The 16,592-nt window shown below is 41.2% G+C and overlaps 1 protein-coding gene across 4 annotated transcripts in view; it reads right to left on the bottom strand.

Moving 5' to 3' along the window:
• Positions 1-4,363: 4,363 nt before the first annotated feature.
• Positions 4,364-16,592, bottom strand: part of SYNE3 (spectrin repeat containing nuclear envelope family member 3) — a 65,435-nt gene continuing 53,206 nt past the window's right edge. For all 4 annotated transcript variants that reach the window (XM_039552025.1, XM_019282248.3, XM_010394663.4 and 1 more), the window contains exon 18: positions 4,364-15,327. In XM_039552025.1, the coding sequence (XP_039407959.1) occupies positions 15,130-15,327 (198 nt within the window). In that variant the 3' untranslated portion in view covers positions 4,364-15,129. The remainder of the gene's footprint in view (positions 15,328-16,592) is intronic.

Here is a 16,592-nt window from a genome sequence, read left to right as displayed (position 1 = left end):
GTGGCCGTTACAAGTTACAATTTATTTTTACAGTCCTGAGTGAAACTCTTGTGTTCTGTTGTAGAGAGATGCTCAAGAACAGCAATCTTCAGCTCTGGCAATAATATTTCAGCAAAAAGAAATTAATGCACAGATGACTGTTGAGAATTAGTCAAACCTTGCAGTGGGCCTTGAGATCCTCATAAGGACAATGCTAGAAGAATAAGAAATATAATATAGGAAGCAGTATATAATGTTACTGTTTGGGTGTCTTGTTCAGTGTAAGTCATAAAGCCTATTTGCAGGCAAGCATTAGGGTCAGGCCCCAAGACTCACTTTTGCCTCTGAATTCAGGCCAGCGATTATGGGAGAAAGGGATGGGGTGGTTGATGCATCAGCCATCGGGGAAAAATTAATCCTGCAATAAATGCAAAGAATTTGCCTCAAGAGTGGATCAGACAAACTCATTTCTGTTTGTGCAATGATATAAAAATACTACTATGTGGTCAAATGTAGCATGGTGATTTAATCATCTGCACTGACACACAGCTACTCCATTGCAGGGTCAGGCTGCAACAGGCTGAAAGAAGGGACCATTTATTTTTTCTTGATATTTACTCTGCTCTTGTGAGACCCCACCTGGAGCCCTGTGTCCAGCTCTGGGGCCCCAGGATGTGGATCTTCTGGAGTGAGTCCAGAGGAGGGACGCAAAGATGATCAGAGGGCTGGAGCACTTCTCCCGTGAAGACTGACTGAGAGAGTTGGGGTTGTTCAGCCTGGAGAAGAGAAGGCTCCAGGGAGACCTTTGGCACTTTCTAGTACCTAAAGGGGGCTTATAGAAAAGAGGGAAAGGGACTTCTTATATGGATAGATAGCAATAGGATAAAAGGTAATGTTTTTAAACTGGATGAGGGTAGATTAGATATTAGGAAGAAATTCTTTACTCTGAGGGTGGCAAGGCACTGGAAGAGGTTTTCCAGAGAAATTGTAGATGTCCCATCCCCAGAGGTGTTCAAGGCCAGGCCAGGTGAGGTTTTGAGCAGCCTGGTCTAGTGGAAAGTGTGCCTGCACATGGAAGGAGCAGGGGATCCTGGATCGAGATGATCTTTAAAAGCCCCTTCCAACCTGAACCATCCTATGAATCTATGAGTATTTAGCTCTTTCTGAGGGACATTTCACACTTTCATCTCACCCTGCAATTAGGTCTCACAGCTGACACAGCCCACTGGGTGCTCTAATGAGCTATTTGTCCCAACACCAGATAAACCAGCCAACTTTGCCACTCGAGTGGAACAGCATTGGCCAAGAGGCCTCGCTCTGTGCCTAGCGATGTTTTGGGTTGGAAAGAAACAGCTCAAAACCTTCTTCCAGCATGTCCACAGGCCTGAGGGGAGACTGCACATCCCAGGGCAACTCCTGACCCCCTCCCCACCTCTGCCCTGGGGATGAAGGTCCCTTTGAGGAGCTGGGTCACCTACATCCCTCTGGGACAGAGGCAGCACCTGCTGCTGGAGATGCAGAGTACCCACAGGAATGCCTTCACTCATCCACCTCAGCAGGACTTGAGGGAATCAGAAGGTTAAAATGTCAGCTGAATCCTCCCAGGGATGCCATCCCCCTCCTTGTAAAGAAGCAGCAATTTAACAGACTTTTTGCCCTGAGGTTTAATGGATGTCTCTGGCTGCAGTGCTCGGGGACCCTCTGACAGGGCGCTGTGAAATGGCAAAGGGGGACTAATAGCTGCTGTGTTTTCCAGCAGCCCCAGCCAGAGATAGCTCTGCATATAGCTGACAAGCAGTCAACGTCTGCTCCCTGTCTCTGTTTGCACTTCATCGAGTTATCTCCTTGCAAGCAAAGAAATCCCAGCTGATTGAACAGCACATTCATCATCTGGATTTCCCCCATATCTTTTCCTGTATCAATGGTGCCATAAAAAGCCCACCAGAAAAGTCAACGGAAATCTGCTCTATCTTCCATTAAAAGCTTTTGCAGAGATCTGAAGTAAAGAAAAAAATCAAAACAAACCCCAAACTTTTTTTCGTCCCTGAAATGTCAATCAAGGAACATTAAACAAAAAGATTAGTTCTGCTCTTATTTGTTTGTAAAACAAAAAGCATGAAATATTTAGCAGTATTGTAATGAAAAGCAGATGGGAATAATGCCGGCTTTCAAGGCCGCTGGTAACCACCTCCTTTTCATGCCACAGCAGCAGCAGGATGAGGCAGGCAGCCCATTAGGACAATTTATGAACTGGACTTCCACAGAGGGAGTTCTAGCAAGAGGTCCACAGCTCGTACAGAGCAACCCTGATAACATCTGTTAGGGTTATTCATTGAAGAGGATTATATTACAATCCCTCTTAATACTACGAGTGCTACAGTAAAACCGGATGAGCCTTCAGTTTCATTTGCTCCAGCAATATGTGTTTATCAGAGCACTTTTCTGAAGTTGGAAACCTAGGCTGCACTCATGGTATGTCACAGAACGAAGTTTAGAAAGCTTGAAATATTAACCTAGAAAAAAAACCTCAGCCTCTGCTTTTAGTCTCTCATGGCTGTATTGCTCAACTTCTATGTGCAGCATCAACACACCATCAGCCTTTTTCCATAAAAAGCCACTCCCCATTAACTCTCCAGGGCTGAGATTGATTTTATTTAAATAGTTCTCACTCGCTAACCTTGCTCCATCCTTTATTTAAGACTTTGCTAATGATGTATTTTTTTCCCCTTAATTTACCTAAGCATATAATGAATGCTCACATCCGAAATGACCTCATTATACCAGCAAGGACTTCGTGCGGATACGATTTAGTGCACAGACATAAGGCAGAGAACTCTCTAAATGGAGAGGTTTTAAACATTCTGTAAAATCCCTGTTGACTACAAGCCAGATTCTTACTGCTGTAAATTGACTTAGTTCCAACAGCTTCAATGAAGCTACACTGATTTACTCCACTTGAGGGTCTTACCCTACTATTCTTATTTATTGAACTTCCCACCTTTTGCTGCTACAACCTAAACTTCCATCCTCTAGCAGCAGGGTTGCTATCTAAAACAGGTGTTTCTCCAGTAATATATGACTTAAGAGATTTATAACTGCCTGGAGTATTTCATTGTCCCCTAAAAGTGTTCGTAATAATTCTTGTTGACTGTCCCAACTCTCACCAATCGGCTGTAGAGCTGTTGGCAGGCTGAACCTGGTCAACAAAATATCCATTCCCCATACGAGCATAAGCTGTTTTATCTGTTCATAGGCACTTTTCCTCCCTGCTGGACAAAGGTCTTTCCTGGTCTCTGTACAGCGTCTGGGACAAAATGAAGCCCCAATATTTTTGCTGGTTCCAGAAGAACCAGCAAATATACCCAAAGCAGACTACTTTTTGGCTCCACAAAAAACAAACTGCAAGATGAAAAAATGCACTGCAAAGGAAAAACAAAAACCTGTAAAACCAGAAATTTCTTTTGTGCACCAATTGTAGCCCTAACGGGAATGTCACTGTCCTGCCATCAGTCTGCTGCTCCTACAGCCCTGGGCTTGTTTTACCCCGTTCCCTCCTGGCAGGGATTCAGGCTGCTGCTCTGACCTTGACACAGCTATGATCAGCTGAAGTGTCTGCATTTGTACTTTTGGGGGCTTAGCAGGAGACAGCTCATAGGAAGGCACAAGATCACATGGTCCAAATACCTGGGAGAAGTCAAAGATCTGCATAAAGCCCAGTGTGTTCATAAAGCAACAGGGAACCTAACCCACGGATTCACCAAAAAGTTGTAGTGGTTTTCTACTTGTCCAGAAATAACTGCCTGTGGAACCCTTGGATATGAGGGATACTGGCAGACTTTGTCTCATAAAGACTCAGGAAAAAAATCAGCAATTACCTGGATGCTAATGAGAGTTGTGCATCCAAACACACGCTGCAGTGATTGCTCTTCAGAGAGATCAGCACTGGTTACACCAACAAACTGCTTGCTCACTACATGTGATTGGTGTTAACTTCCAACCCGAGGTTCTCAAAAAAACTCCCCTTTGTCTTACCAGCTTTGGGTTTGAGGAGAACCCCACAGAGAGTGTCAGGGGCCAGTGCCATAAGAAATCATACTGAATCATAATATTATTTAGCAAATTCACATTTTCTTCAGGTCCAGTAGAATTCTATTTAAACAACTTACAGAAAAGCTGACATTTTCTGTCAAATCTCAAAGGACTAGCATGAAGTAGCTACATTTAGCACAGCCATCTTCCAGTGACACCTGAGCAGAGAGGCAGGCAGCAGCAGATTTTATTCTTGCTTCACTTGTTCTGGTTTTTTCTAGGTCAGCCCAAATACTCTGATGGTAAGAAACAAGCACAGCAAAAATGTGCAACCACCACAAAAATAATCTAAAAGTCCTTAAAAAGAAATGCACGTGTTTATTTATTGCATTATAACTGCAACATCAAATACAACTATATTTTCATTTCAAAAAAGGACACATGCAATAAGATATTCTGATTTCATGATCTGATTCAACACGGTTCATTGGTAACAGTGGAGCATCACAGAACAGTCACAAGGCAAGGGCTTGGGGTGATGAATTTCCAGTCTCTTGATCCTACTTGCAAACAGCAAAGTCACATCATATTTTATTTGTCATCGAGGGATAAACTTTTGGAATAACATGGCTGGATCACAGAAGGTTCCAGCTGCCCCTTAACTTCCGGACAAGTCTTGAAGAATCAGATTTTTTTACTTGAGAAAATATTATGCTTTGACAAGAATGAGGAATAGACAGTATTTTCCAAGCAGAGAGCAGAAATCCTTCCATGTTACACCACAGCTGAGGTACAAAACAGGGGCCTCTGCTTCACAGGTGCAAAGAAGCCAAGCCTGTGAGTTACTTTAACTATTGCTCTGAGGAATGAAATCAGGCCATTTTCTGCAATATTTCACTGCAGCTTTCTATTATGTTCATCTGCTCATTGGGCTTCAATCAATTTAATCTGGCATTTCAGCTATGGAATAAATCCACAACACACAGGAGGAGTCCACAGCTCAGAAAAGAACACAAAAAGTTGTCCTGAAGTACTCAAAACATAGCCTCTTAACTACTTAAAAGGCCCTGTTCTTCATTAGAAAAGGTCCTTATTCTATCATAGCTATTCACACACCACAGGTTCTTATTTTTCATATTTCCCACAAAGTTTCATGGGACTAATTTGAAATAAGGTTCTAAACAGTGTGGAAAAACTACAGACTCAGGGCCCAAAATGGTACCATTTCTAGCACAAACTCTCCTGACTTTCAGTTGGGACTTTTTAGGAAGTGTGACATAACGCTGTCCAGCCTTTCAAAACAATGACCTGGTTTCCTTCTGTACGTCTTGCGTGGCATAACACTAAGGATGACTTACTCTAACGATTTACATAAAAAACAAAGTCAGTCTTCTTATGCAGTTGCATTTTTATAGAATTTCACAGAGTCAGTATACAGAAGCTTACAGCTTTTTGAGCTAATTCTAGCAAATAGAAGGATTTATCTATGAAAACAAAGCATTCCAAAAGTACATGGAAATCTGTAGAGCAAAATATATATTTCTATATAATTTCCCAACACAAGCAATAGGCAGTTTAGAAAAATATGATTGTTACAGTCTTTCTGAACCAGAAAAGAAAGGATTTAAAAAATAAGTTCAGCTTTTCACAAAGCCATATCTTTAATAAGAAAATAGAGAGGTCTACATTTCCCTGAATAAGCCTGAAAGGTTAAAGAAAGGTCCAAGCAAGACAAGGAGTCTGACTTGGACTTGATATCAGCTATGATAACATGCACATGTACAGAGACAGCTGCTTGGCTCCAGTATTGTTTACCTTAGAAACGAGCCTAATTTATCACAATTGTATTTAAAAATCATAAATAACATGACAAAAGTGGAACTGGTCCCCGCAAGGCAAATAATTATATTCATACAAGCAAAAAATGACATCAATCCAGTTATTTTCTTGTGACAGTTAAAAGGCATTTTGTACCCAACTGTTACATTGAACAGCACATGTATAAACACAGATTATTATTGCAGACTTTGCTATCAGCTACTATACATAAACAAGAAGAGATGTTCATGCTGTAATTGCCTCTAAGGTTTTTGTTCTACTTGAATATTAACATTTACAAGAAGCTGAGGTGGAGACCTGAATTCAAGCCAGGATTTCAACATGCAAAATGACAGGGTTCACAGGAAGGTTTCTGATCCTCCCCATTACTGACATTCAGAAGTGGATAAGAGCTCTGAAGAACTTTAAAACCATTAATAACATGAGTTTCTCTTGTGAACAGCCTTTGGTTTTCCCTGTGCCCAGAGGCGGGTGATCTAACATGGGACATGCTGATGAAATTTAGATTTACATCAATAAACCTCCTGTTAAGGAGAATACACATTTTAGTTTCAGGTCACTTCTAAAAGAAGGTGGCAAAATGTACCTCAGTATTTGCTGATTTTTAAATTAAAAGCAGAGCACAGTTTGATTGCAGAAACTTTGCTCCAGGCTGTTCTTAATAACTATTTAATTTATCAGTTAGAACTTCTTATTAATTCTGTTCAATGTGAGAGCAAATCCCTTCATTTTGTTGCAATGTTTGTGAAATATATGGGATATTTATTCACCCTATATGGGAGTCTTAGCACATTTCTTTAAACTTTCTTCTAGCTTGAAACTAAACAAAAGCACAAAAACTAATGGAAGCAAGATTGATGGAGTGTTGGTGAAGGGATCCAAAACTATTTAAAATCCATGCTTGTGAATTAAATTGGGCTCGAGACAGCCCACTGCTCTGAGGAGTGAGGACAGGTCCTCTGTAGGAACACTGGACATGGGTTATATTGCCAGTAAACAACAGTGCAGCTTCTGGGCCTCCTACCACTTTTCAGTGTCAATGGAGAGTTATGTCTTACGAAAGGCAGTGACAGAAAAATGCAACACCCACATTATTGCTTGTGTAATTGCTTCACAGTGGTCCAGTACAGTCGAGTAAACAAATGAGAAGAAGGTGTGGTGCTGGAAGGGAAGCTCTGAGGCTGGGCAGATGCAGTGTGCCCTCCTGGAATCACCCAATAAACTCAGTTAACACAAATCAAAACAGAAAAAAAAATGGAAAGAGTCACACTGATCAAAAGGAAAACATCTACTGAGGCAAAAATTACCATCTTGGTCTTGGAGCAAGACAAAGGTGTGTCTTTTGCCTTCCAGCCAAGCCCATGTACAAAATGGAGGCTGGTGTTTGAGGACAGACACACACTTAGGATATGCAACATCCACATACCTTCAGGAACAGCCAGTGCTCAAGCAATGCCTCCTAGGTTAAATTCTTACAGGGTTTGATCTCGGAATGTGATGGAAAAATCATCTTGGGTGCTTTTTGCCCTAAAGACTGAAACCCAAACTCAAAGCTTATTAAATCTCATTAAAGCTCATTAAAACATGTACCTCTAAACTCTTCCAGCTTCCCTGTAAGACACGGTTTCTCTTAAAAGCTGCACTTGAAAGTTACATTGAAGTGGAATGCCACCTTTCTTTTAGTAGAACAATAATTATGCTCCCCATTACATATATATATACACACACACACATATATATACATACACATATATTTCATGGCAACGGAAAGTACCATACAGAGGCATTCATTCATATCTGAAGTGAAACAAAGTCTGTGGTGTTCAATGCTTATTAGACTTGACAATAGAAATAATTTGATTTTGAAGGTGGGAGTGACTTCAGGAGAAATAACAGCTCCTACCCCTGAGTTCCAGCAGAAGGCCTCCCAGCAAAGAGCTGCTCAGGGCAGTGGCACTGCTCTCCAAACTCACCTCTCCCTTTTAACACACAGCTTTTCATGGAGCAAAAAGGAGCTAAAATAAATGGCTTGCTATAGGGCTTGATAAATGAGTTGTGAAATCAGTTTGTTAAAAGCAATCATTTTAGTTTTCTTTCTTTCTTTTTTTTTTATTTTTCCCCAGGTCAGAAAAAAGGGTTCTGGCTTATTTAGGGTGTATAACAATGACAGTGGAACACTCCTGGCAGCTCAAGGGCACAGACCCTGGCTGAGCAGCACCTGGGAGCTCTTACCCCAGCAGTGACAATGCGAGGATAACAGAGCTGCAGCTGAACCACCAGCCCTCTGCACTGACTGAGGGGCAATTTTCTGCACATGGTAATTGGATTACACATCAAAACCTGCTTAGAGAGGAGAAAAGAAAAAGGCTCTGGGCAGGCTATGAACAATGCTAATGGCGAGGCTTTCATTATTAATAATTGTTTGTTAAGTGACACCCTCACATTCCTGTCTGCGGATGTGAATATTAAGGGCAGTCTCTGAGCCAAAACTGAAGGCAGATGAGGGCAGGACATGGCCAGGAGATGGAAGAAATGGCTGGCCAGGACTGGAGTCCCCCCAGATAGTGATGAAGGTTGGTTTGACACAGGGGACAGCAGAAACAGACAGAGCATCTGCAGGAGGAACTGCAATGGGGGAAGAAATTACTGAATTTTAAACTTACTGAAACTGGACCAGATTTTTTGCTCTAGGTATTGACGAAGAACTGACACTGGAAATACTTAAGGTGATAGGAATCACCTAGGCTGTGGAAGAACTGCAACAGGAAAATAAGAATAAAAGACTGGGATAATTTACTTTGGAAAGGAAATAAAGCCAAATCTCCTCTGCTCTCGTAAAAGAAGGAAAGACAAAACGTGGCCTGGAAAGAGTAGTGCTGGTCTTTCTGCTTCCTTTAACACAAATTGGCCAAAAGAAGGAAAATCAAACCATCCACACTCCCCAAACAAAAAACTTCTAATCCAAAATCAGTTCAGGGGAATACCTTTTTCACACAACTTGGAATATTGTGGAACTTGCTGATGGCTCTGAAGCCATAAAGCCACTAGCCTTCAGTAAGGCCCTGAATAGGCTCACCCTCAAAATCCAGAAGACTAAAGACAACACCTGACATTTACTTGAAAAGGAACAGAAAAACTCCCACTTCAGTTCTACATTGCATTTCTGCCTCCTGAGGATTGAACAGAGACCATCATAACTGGCTTTCTATCTATAATAGCATTTCCTGTATCTTTTCCTGGAGCATCAGCACCCACCACCTACCATTAACCTGTCACTGAGCAGTTTTAATTTAGCAGTTTCTTCTGTATTTAATTAAAAGAAAAAAAACCCAAACCACTTCCAGGGTTCAAATCCCAGCTTGAGTGAATCACCCCGAGGGGAGCCTCCTTCCACAGTCAGGGACATGAAACTGAACAGTGCTGATGGCCGCTGTCAAAATTTTGTCTGGCAGAGCAGGATGGCAAGCCCTTGTTCCTGTGTCATTAGTCCTGGACTGCTCTCATAATGCCAGACCTACATGCTCCCCTCTTGCACCGAGATATCAGGCTGCCTTTTGAGGCCCTAATGTCTCCTGCTGCTTCCGCTGGGATGCTGCACCTTAAGCTGTGCAGTTTCACCTTACCCACACTTGACTAGGAGAAGGGTTGTTATCTCACAGGTACAATGAGGTAAAATCTGGCAGTTGCTGAAGCAGGTTAGGGAACAGTGCCATTTAGGCTACAGTTTGAACTGGTATATTCCTGATATATATTCCTTGTTTTCCAGATCTAACGATACCTCTCTAGAAGACACATATTCATATTTTAAATTGGATAGAAAAGAGAGAAAAAAAAATCCAACTGTATGACAGATTATTCCATCCTGCTTTGTTGTTTTGTTTTGGTTTTTTCTTTAATTCAAGAATCTTTGTTTTGTTTGTTTTGCCATTTAACAAGTGCAACATGGTCCCATAATTCTTAGAAAGACATGTACAAGTCAAAATGCCTTGTGCCTAAAACATGCTGCAGTTACCCAACACGTACAACTAACCTGTTTATATTCCAGTATAACCAATAGATATCTTTTTTAAATATGGCAAAAGTAATAAGACTGGTTTCTCAATGAATCATGTTGTCTGCACCAGAAATATTATCTTCAGTATTTTAATAAACTGGTTTCTGAGAGTTGTCAACAGCTGACAGATAAATTAATGCAATAAACTTGTAATGGCTCAGAGCAGGTCAATGATCTGGGAACTGCTAAGAATATCCTCAACAGCCCCCAGCAATTCTGGAAGAAGCTGATATAGGTTCTCTGGGCAAACGTATTTTCAGCAGCAGACTAGCAAATGATACTGTCCAAGGGGTACTAAAATCTCCAAAAGCAGCTCTTACAGCCAGCTGGGTACACAACCTATGACTTGAAAGACATCTATGATGCCTGGCAAAGACATGTTTATTGGGGGTTTTATACCAGCCTTTCTTGAAAGGCAAAACTATTTTTCCAGTTTCCTATGGTGGATAATTTCATTTCAGTCTGTAATCTTTAGTTATTCCAAAAGGCTTTGTTTGCTCTGGGAATCCCTGTTGCACAGCAGTTTTGGGTTTTTTTCCTGAAAAAAAGAGGACAATGTACTCTCTTGTCGACACAAGTTAAAAAAATTATTGTACATGAACTCACTCTTCAAATCTCTTTAGTGTTAATGAGATGTGTATGCACACACATCAAAGTAAAACATTCTCTATTTAATATTGAAGAGGAGATCAGATGTAGCAAACTCCTGAGGTCTAGAGCAAGTAAAGGGAAAATACTATTTCTTCTGATGTGCAGAGATCACCACTTGTCTTATCTAGCAATGGCCATTTTTTGGAGACATTTCTTTTCTCCAAGATCTACAACTACTCCAACAAAAGGGATTAAGGAGAAGCATAAAGCCATTCTAAAAGCTCTCCAAATTATTCAGTGATCACTAGGTGGTTTTATTAGTTAGCCTAGTAGCTTTACTTACAGCCTCAAATATTTCAGTTTTTAAGCATCTCGGTCAGTACAAATAAAGTAGCATTTGGTAGAAATCATGACTGCTCTGGAGATCCAGTGCTAGCAGAGGAATACAACATTTTTAATGTATGTACTTAGAACTGAACATGTTTTTCATAACAGATTTCTGGAGAGGGCACATATAAGTAATATTTAATACCATTTAAATTGCTGGCTGGAATCAGAGAAGGGCTGTTAATAGACACGGGGCACAACAGCAATTTTCTACCTCAATGTATTGCTGTCATGGAAAATTCTCTGGAAAGCATCAGGCTTCAAAATCAATTACAGTTTACAAATGAGGCTTGCTTTCATGCCAAAGGTTGGGTTTGAAGTGTGCCTTTGGGCAATGTCTTACTGTAATGTGTGGGCAATGGAGTGCAGGATTTTGCCTTCAGCACTGCAGGGTCATTAATGTGGTCAACCAGCTCCTGGTCCAAGAGAGCAGGCAAGAGCTCAGACAGAGAGCTGTGAACAGCCTGAGTGTCTGCATGGAGCACAGGCCAGGTGGACAAACAATTCACAGCCTCAAACATATTCAATATATTTTAGAGGGTTTTAGCACGCTTTGACAGTGGCTGCATCTGGACTGGGGCAAAATGGTGCAAGTCCTCAGCTGCAGACACATCCTAGGTTCTGTGCATCCCAGATTTTGGCAAGGGAAGGCTTAAGGCAGTGGCCCCAGTCTGAACCTGAGCTGTAACACATCTCAGTTACATCTGGATGTCAGAGATGTATGAGCTGGGGACTTTATAGGCACAAAAGCGAGCATATAACCACCAAATCATCTGTGAGCAAAGATGAGGAACCATGCTCAAGATTTTAAGGACTGATTTGGAAACAGTATGATTTAGTTTGTGTTTTGAGGAATCTGAGCTTCATACAGTTTCCTGGAAGCTGGCCTGGGCAGTTTGCTTTCATTATTCCAATTACTAACTTGATTAATATTTACACACACTTCCAGGAATCAGTATCACAAGCTTTTCAGAAAAAAAACCCACAAGAGAATAAAAAAGAAAGTTAATTTTGCATTTACATCTCAAGTTCTTTTGTGGTTTTTTTTACTTCTTTCTTTGCCAGAAAAATGCCACACCTGCCTTGGACAGGTGAGGTAAATGACATTATGGAAGACTTAAATTGTTTTCACTGATAGGAACATTGAAGTCCAGTGCTTTGGATAGTTTTCATTGCAAAGAAGTAGAAATATTCATCACTTCTATGAGATATTCAGATTATTTAAGTTAATGAGAATGGATTGACTGAGATTTAAAGCAAAACTTTCCAATATTACAGACAGGGGACTTACAGAATAAATTGATTGCAAACCCAGCAGCAAAAGTGTGTTTCTAATTAGGTTGTTTGGTTTGGTTTCTTTTAAACCTGCCACAACACTGAAACATCAAGGTGATGATGCAGTTGTTCTCCTAAGAACCTCTGTGCAGAAATTTTTTCTCCCAGAAACTTCTTTTACACACTCCCGTGGTGTCAAATGCATTTGTGAACCTATACAAACCACCCAGATCAGAAAGGCTCAGCAGAAAGAAATCTATGTGAGATTTTGTGCTTTCATAGAAAAGCTTTTTTATCTCCCTATTGACTTCCATTTGCAGCTTTATTGTTCCTCATTATTTTTACTTTCTCACTGGTATTTTACATTCATCACCTGGAACAGCTCAGCAAAACCCAGAGAACTGCAATGTAGCTATGTCACAGAAAGGTGTGTGCACACCTACACACATCCACAACCACACAGAGCAGGTTTTGTTACTGCCCCTCTTCTCCCACACTTCTTTTTTAAAGGAAGATTTAATTTGAGATGGAGATGTGTGTGATTAACTCCTTGCTGGGCAGCCACAGGGGTTTCTTTCCCCAGGGCTGGCAGCAATTTTTAGGGGAATGTGCATGGCACTTACACAGTTAATCAGGAGAAGAGAAGGTATGTCCTCTGCCCCCAGAAAGAATGGTTGCAAAGAAGGAATTAATTTGTCCCATTCTCTGCCAAATTCTAGCCCCTCTCACCCTCTCCATCTAGCTCCCTCATGAAAGAAATCACAGGCCTTCCTTCGCTTCCCCCACTGGAATGTCTTACTGCTCAGCACACATGGACTCTGCTCACCTTTCTGCTTCCAGTCCCTTCTGCCTGCTCTGAGAGCTCTTCTACTGCCTCCTGACAGTCAGGTTTTTAACCCACACCAGCTCAGCTCCTGCTCGTGCTCCCCTTGCACTTTGACAGATCCCTTCATCATCCCTGCTGTCTCCCCTTTAACTTCCACTCTTCTTTACACCTTACAGAATTTTGACATTTTAATCCAACGCTAGCAAACCCAGTGTAGTCAGAAGGATTATTAGGAACACAGTGACAGAATCCTGGTGGTGGAAGTGTCTCCTCAGAACACTGGTAGAAGCCCTGTTTCTCAACCCATTTTAAACCTTGAAAACTGAAGAAAAGCTGTTTAATATGCAATAGAACCAATACTGTAGCAGGGAGGGGGAACCAAAAAGATTCTGAGATTTTTTCCTCTGTAGAGCCTGTACTCTTGTCCTCTGTGTTAATTGTGACTCCCTTTGTAAGGTTTTACAAATTGATGGACACCTCTCCTCTCTATGTTGAGCTGCTCCTCTTTCGCACTGCCTGTTTTCCTAATCCTGTGCCTAAATTGAGCTCTGTGCTGTTATGCCTCCCAGTTCTACATAAGTTTGCTTCTTTAACAGAACTTTAATGATTTTGTTAAATAAGTGACTTCCTCCTTCAGTCTCTCAGCTACTTTATTATTTTAGACCTTATTAGGAAGAAAACACCAAATACCTCATACTGATATGCAGAAGAGAAGTTCCTCCTGCAACATAGCCTGGAGAGGGAAAGTAACTGTTCCTTCTGTTAAATTTTTTTCATGATTACTACTGTAGCCAAAAACATAAGACAGTAAGGGATAGCTCTCAGAAATGGCACAAATTTTTTAGAAATTACCTTTTCTCTCAGTAATCAATTATGTAAAACACCACTAAGAATGGCTTCATCACTCTGAAGTGAGAATTGCTTTTATATTAAAAGGCAATGTTTAAATGTACATTCAAAAATTTGATAACTCAGGCATAGGGTTAGGTAAATAAATGACAAGTTGCCATAATTTTAGAGTTTATACTACATGTTTGACTGTCTTTGATACAATCAGTGTACATAATTTCAATAAACCATTAATATAAAAGCATCCTAGATAGGAATCTTGTTTCCAGGGTGGTATTATTAAAGTACTTCCAACTTTTGCTTTACTGACACTGAACCCGGCTGCATCCCAGTGCTCAGGCTTTATGATCCGTTACCAAATGCCCCTTTATAAAGTAAAAAAACCCAACAAACCAAATCATAAAACCCCACAAACACAAAAAACCTAACAAAAAACCCACTCTTTTTTTATAGACAAGATTGGTGATACAAGGTTTTGTTCAGTGCTCACAATTTTGTTCAGAAAATTATGAACTGATTTTAAAAGTTCTCCTGCTAGAGAGATGCTAAAAAAATATATTCTTTTTTTTTTCTAGCTTTCTTCCTACTGTATTCCACCTCTCCTGATTCAGGTGGGCTGGAGAATACAGTAATTGGAAAAGAAATCTGGTAAAAAATAAGAACAAGAGGAGGTCCACCCCCACTCCTGCTGAAGTCAGTAGAAACATTTCTATTAGCTTCTGCAATCCCTGTATCCAGATACTGAAAAAGCAGCTCAAGATTTCAAAGAGAATGGTCCAAATCTTCCTTGAGTGGAATGTCAACCACTCTACTCAAACATGATTCTGCTGTGCCTGCTCTCCAGTTTACACTCTGGTGCATGACCATATGTTGTCATACTTGCTCTGACTTCGGTTCAAACAAGAATCTGATAAAAATCACCCAGAAAATCCCACAACAACGCCATCCTTCAGTACTGCTTGCTGAAAGACAGCAGAAACATTGCAGAATTATCCTTAAACAGTGGATGAGTGGATGGTGGTTGTTAGTTTGACCACAGATATGCATATTTTTTTATATATATATATATATGTACATACATACACAATCTCTATATACATATTACAAATACAATAGTAAAAAAATTATAAAAATATTAATTTTGCTCAAATACCTGATTAAAGTGGATTAATGTCATGTTGCAATTATGTGATCTATCCAGTTGATAGGATGGCTGTGTTAGAAGCCCTACAATCTACAATAGCTGCAATTAAAAACAGAGTCTGCACTTCCACCAGTCACCTCGTGCCATGCCAAGAAGTTACGTTGGAGGTGGGCCCTCGTATCTCAGCATCAGCTTGAAGGAGCGAGCGAAGTTGTTGGCCAGTGTGCAGCTGTGGGTCTCTTCTGCCAGGGGCAGGAGGAAGGCCAGGAGCAGCAGGAGCAGGAGGAGCAGTTGCAGTGGCAGTGCTGCCCGGCACACGCGGTGCAGGTATGAGCACACGCCCCCAGAGCGCTTCTGAAACACACAAACCAAAGAGCAACTCAGCAAAATAAATTACTGAGGATGTCTATTTCAAACACATCCAACTGCAGGGAGAGGGTCAGAACTGCCCCTGTGGTCCTTTGCCTAGGGTCCAGCCTGGGTGCTGGGCACACTGAAACTGACTGAAGTTAAATTATGTCTTTTAAGAGAATTCTCTAGTTTCAAGAATTCACTGCTGCAAACTGTTGTCTTCTAGAAGGAAAACACTGCTGACTTTCTAGAAGGAAATGACTGCCTCCAAGTCCATTTCCAGTTACAAAGTGGTGGTTACAAATGCTCACGCCCAACTGGTCCCCTCACAGCCACCTTGTGGCACAGAAAGCCTGTTTGCGCTACCCTCCAGTCAGTAAAATGAGAGTGCTGGTGCCTGGAAGAGAGGAACAGCTTCTGCTCTCCATCAGCAGAAAGGAGCTTTGTTTGCCGCTCATCCAGCTTCTAGTCATCTGCCCTGCAGCACCATGCTTTGGCTTTGGGGTCTACAAGACTAGAGGTCAGAAAAAAGGCCCCACAGTGCACCCTGCCTCAGTATACCTTATACCTTATCAGGCCCAGCTTAGAACTTTATGTGATGCAAAAGAGCGAGAGAAACACAACACTGATAGTTAAGGACACATTAAAGTCTCATCTATTTCTGCGCAGGTGGGGGACACACAAAGGAGTCCCATTACACCTTTCTTTATGCTGGTGCAAACCTAGAGTAGCTCAGTTAACCTCATAAATTTAATCTGGTTTAGCTTGACCAGGAGAGAATATATTTAGGGCTACAGAATTCAGAAAAGATTAATTAAGAAGGGAGATTTCCACTGGCAAGACTCCTGGGTAACTCCTGCCAATGAGCTGAACTGTGTGTGTTTCCAAAAAAAAAAAAAATCAACTCTCTTGAAAAGAATTCTGATAAAAAGGGCTCAATTACCCACTTATTTCATCAAACAAGGATTTATACAACGAGCATAAATGAAGTGCTTAATGCACCAGCCTACATCACAAATGTCAGCATAGAACCTCCACTGAAGTGGGATCCACGTTTTCCACAAAAGGAAATTAATTTATTCAAGTCACAGGCAATGTCAGTCCTGCAGCAAAATTAGGGCTTCTGCCCACTACAGGGTGCTTAACAGGCAATGACTTTGTCCCACTATAGCACCACCATGAATAGTCCATGGGGAACATCAGCAGAGAAGACAAGGAGGAGATTGATGGTAGAAGAAAGTGATTATGCCTTTTGCTATTTTTAATGG

The sequence above is a fragment of the Corvus cornix genome, chromosome 5 (assembly GCF_000738735.6).
Source record: "Corvus cornix cornix isolate S_Up_H32 chromosome 5, ASM73873v5, whole genome shotgun sequence".
Lineage (NCBI taxonomy): Eukaryota > Metazoa > Chordata > Aves > Passeriformes > Corvidae > Corvus > Corvus cornix.
This window is presented reverse-complemented; position numbering and strand designations above follow the sequence as displayed.